Below are 3,923 nucleotides of genomic sequence, written 5' to 3'. Positions count from 1 at the left end.
ACTATGACAATGATGATGATGATAACAAAAACAACAACGATGATGAAGATGATGATGACGATGGTGGTGATGACGATTATGCTGATGATGATGATGATGATGATGACGATGATGATGACGATGATGATGATGATGACGATGACGATGATGACGACCACAACGATGATGACAACGATGATGATGATGATGGTGATGATGATGATGATGACGATGATGATGACAATGACGATGACGATGATGACGATGACGACGACGATGCTGACAACGACGACGATGATGATGATGATGACGTGATGATGATGATGATGATGACGATGATGATGATGACGATGATGAGATTATGATAATGAGGATGATGATGATGATGATCATGATGATGATGATGACGACGACGCTGATGATGAGATTATGATGATGACGATGATTATGATGATGATGATGATGATAACGATGATGATGAGATTAAGATGATGAGGATGATGATGATGATGATGATGATGATGAGGATGACGACAATGATAATGATGATGATGACGATGACGATGATAATGAAGATGACGATGAGGACGAGGACGACGACAAAGATGACGATGACAATGACGATGACGATGACGATGACGATGACGATGACGATGACGATGATGAGTATAAGGACGACGACGATGACGATGATGAGTATAAGGACGACGACGATGACGATGACGATGACAATGACGATGACAATGATGATGATGATAATGATAATAATAATAATAATAATAATAGTAATAATAAATAAAAAAAATTAGTATAACAATAATTTTACATGCATTCGATTTGCTATATATAAGACAGGGTTGTGGAAATATAATTAAAAAGTTTTAGATTAAAGATATGATAACTTCAAAAAAAAAGGGATCACACATGTAGTAAACTATTACTAAAATTTGAAACTTATAAAACCTTAAAAAGTAATAATAAATTTTGATATTTAATATCTTTAAGTTCTTTTTTCTTTTATTTTTTTTAGAGTTTACAATTATTAAATTTTAAATATTTTAAAATTTCATTTTGACTTTGAGGACTTGTAACACAATCCTTCAATGCTCAACATGCTCATCTTCATTCAGCAAGTAAATCAAGATATTATCGATAAACACAATCACAAACATTTCATGATATTGTGTAAAGACCCATTTATCTAATCGATAAATGACGTCGGGGCATTAGTCAAACCGAACGACATCACCAAACACTCATAATGACCATACCGTGTTCTAAAAGTCATTCTCTATCACCCCCAATTGCTGATAACCCGACCAGTGATCAATCTTATAAGAGTAACTTGCTCCTTGGTGTTGATAAAAAATTATCAATCCTTGAAATAGGATAATTATTCTTAATATTAACCTTATTCAATTGTCGATAGTCAATATTAATTTGGAGAAAACCATATTTCAATCAAAAGAGCAACACAGGAGCACCCTATGGAGAGAAACTCGGTCTTATAAAATCCATATCTAACAAGTTCTTTCAATTGGTATTTTATATCCTAAAGCCTGTAGGGGCCATCCAATAATGAGAAATATAGATGGGGTGCATATCTCGGAGAAGGTTAATATTCAAGTCTATTTCCCTTCCGTGAGGAATACTGAAAAGATCATCGGGAAACACTTCACAAAACTCATTTACAATAAAAATTGACTCAAGACTAGGGGTTTTGGAACTTATATCTATAACCCGAACAAGATGATAAATATATCCCTTAGAAATCATTTTCCAATGTTTTAGGCAAGATACAAAATGACCTTTAAGAATATTAATTTCCTCCTTCCCATTATACGATAAGTTCATTCGGAATTTTGAAAGTGGCCAATCAGGTCCTACAAACTATAGAAGCATAACATACATAAAGTCAACCCATTCAAAGAGTAACATCAAAATCTAACGTATCAAGTTCTACAAGATTAACATGCATGAGTGACTCTATCAGAAACAATAATAGAACAATTTTTATACGCCCTTAGCCAAAATAACACCACCCACCAATTGTGGTAAATCAAGAGGTCAATAGTAACTTCATAATAGTTACACTGATGTCTCAACTGAATGACTTGACAACCAAAATATCTGAGATGGAAAACAGTGCAATCTCAAATGGAATTATATAACTCCCCACGCGAGGAGAAGCTCTAGACAAAATGAGAAAATTCGTGTTGAGGATATTCAAATCATCCTCCAGAATATCACTGATCAAGATCGAGTGTTGGAAGAAATGAGAGAGAGTATTGAAGCACTAAATCACCTAATTGAATCTCACTCTAGATCAATTCAACACATAAGATCACTCTTGATGTTTGCCATGCCTCAGCTCCACCCAAACGACAAATTGGGGTTCCTTAGTGACGCTAGGCTTAACTCTAACATCATAGAGTGAGGCAGGATCTACGTCAAGCCACGACATTAAATAATGGGCTTCTTGAGAGACTACCCAAGGTCATAACTTAGGATTACTTTTATAAACAATGGTGTGTTATTTTTGCAGGTCAAAATGAGGAAAGTATAGAGAACTTCAGGTTGTCAAGCAAAAGGTCCATTTCACGAGATGCCAAACAAGTCGACGAATCCAGCTGAATTCCTCCGTTTGACACAATGCAAGAGTATTGTAGAGCCTATAAACTCGACGAACTCAAAGAGTTGATTGGTGCATCGCCTATCATTTTGGAGATCTCGATGAAAATCACCGATTTTCCCTAGAAAATTGAAGATTTTAATGAAAGGGTGAGATAAAAGACCATTCGTCGAATCGCTAAGTGGTTCGGCGAGAACAATTAACTTCGCCAAATGGACTAGAACTGAACATTTATATATGGGCCAATGGTCCAATTTTTGAATCTCTCACTTTACCTTGTTTAAAACTCTCCAGAATTACATTTAACTTATTATTTTCTTAGATTTGTCGATAGTTAGTAGTTGTAGCTTGATAATAGTGCTTGGGGTTGGGTTACTTTGCTGCCTAGCATTAGATTATTTGATCGACATAAAATGTTAGTCTCTAAAACCCCAATGTTAATCTTGATGATTTTGAGGGATTACCCCATGCCTCATCATTAGACAACCTGAAGGAGTGGTTGGCTCCTCTGGTTTCTTAAAACACTGAGAGATGGATAAAGGTTGGAGCTCTTATCGAAAAGAGTAACTTGAAAGTTGTTGCTAGGTTCAGGCTTGGCTTTATCAGTAGTACTATCATGTCATCCCAAAATATGTTTTTCCTGCGCCTTCCGAAAGCAGCTTTTCATGGTTTTATCATGTACAGTGACTATTGATCTTGGATTGCTAACACCACATGAGATGGTCATGAAGGCCAAACAAAAGCAAACTTCCCTGTCGTTTCATATATTGATTACCGAACTGTGCAGATGTGCTAAAATGCCTATGGAAACTACGAAGGACTTCGAAATCATCCCATCTTCTTCCACCTACATTCGATGCATTGAGGCTGAGCACACCCGTTAAAAAACTGGCAGGAGAGGAGTAATCCCAGCTGAAACCACTCCTAAGATTGATATCGACCTGTTATTTGTAGATGCAACTCCACCTACTCCAACCTCTAGTCCCACAGGTACCTCTGCTCCTTGTTCCTCTTCACAGGATCCCGGTGCTTCCACATCCAGCGAGCAAATCCAAATCACTCAAGGGATGATTTTTTGAAGATGAGGCGTCTAACAAAATGAGCTCAGATAAGGGCATCTAAGTTGAAGAAGTCAGTTCTAAAGATGATCGAGAGAGTGATAGCTGCTGCACTTACCTCACTTCAAGCCTTAGTCAATGCCTTAGCCTTGAGAGTTACAACATGCAAAACCAGGCAAAAGAGGTCAACTGATTTCTCATCATTACAAGTTGATGTAGCAAATTTGCAGAAAAATATAGATTATCTGAAGTCG

General features: G+C 36.7%; 1 protein-coding gene across 1 annotated transcript in view; it reads left to right on the top strand.

Moving 5' to 3' along the window:
* Positions 1 to 2,613, top strand: part of LOC107024925 (serine-aspartate repeat-containing protein I-like) — a 5,373-nt gene extending 2,760 nt beyond the window's left edge. The window contains exon 6 of the mRNA XM_015225843.1: positions 2,525 to 2,613. Within this exon, the coding sequence (XP_015081329.1) occupies positions 2,525 to 2,613 (89 nt within the window). The remainder of the gene's footprint in view (positions 1 to 2,524) is intronic.
* The last annotated feature ends 1,310 nt before the right edge of the window (positions 2,614 to 3,923 follow it).

This window comes from Solanum pennellii, chromosome 7, assembly GCF_001406875.1.
Source record: "Solanum pennellii chromosome 7, SPENNV200".
NCBI lineage: Eukaryota > Viridiplantae > Streptophyta > Magnoliopsida > Solanales > Solanaceae > Solanum > Solanum pennellii.
The sequence above is the reverse complement of the archived record's forward strand: the minus strand, read 5'-3'. Positions and strand labels throughout refer to the sequence as shown.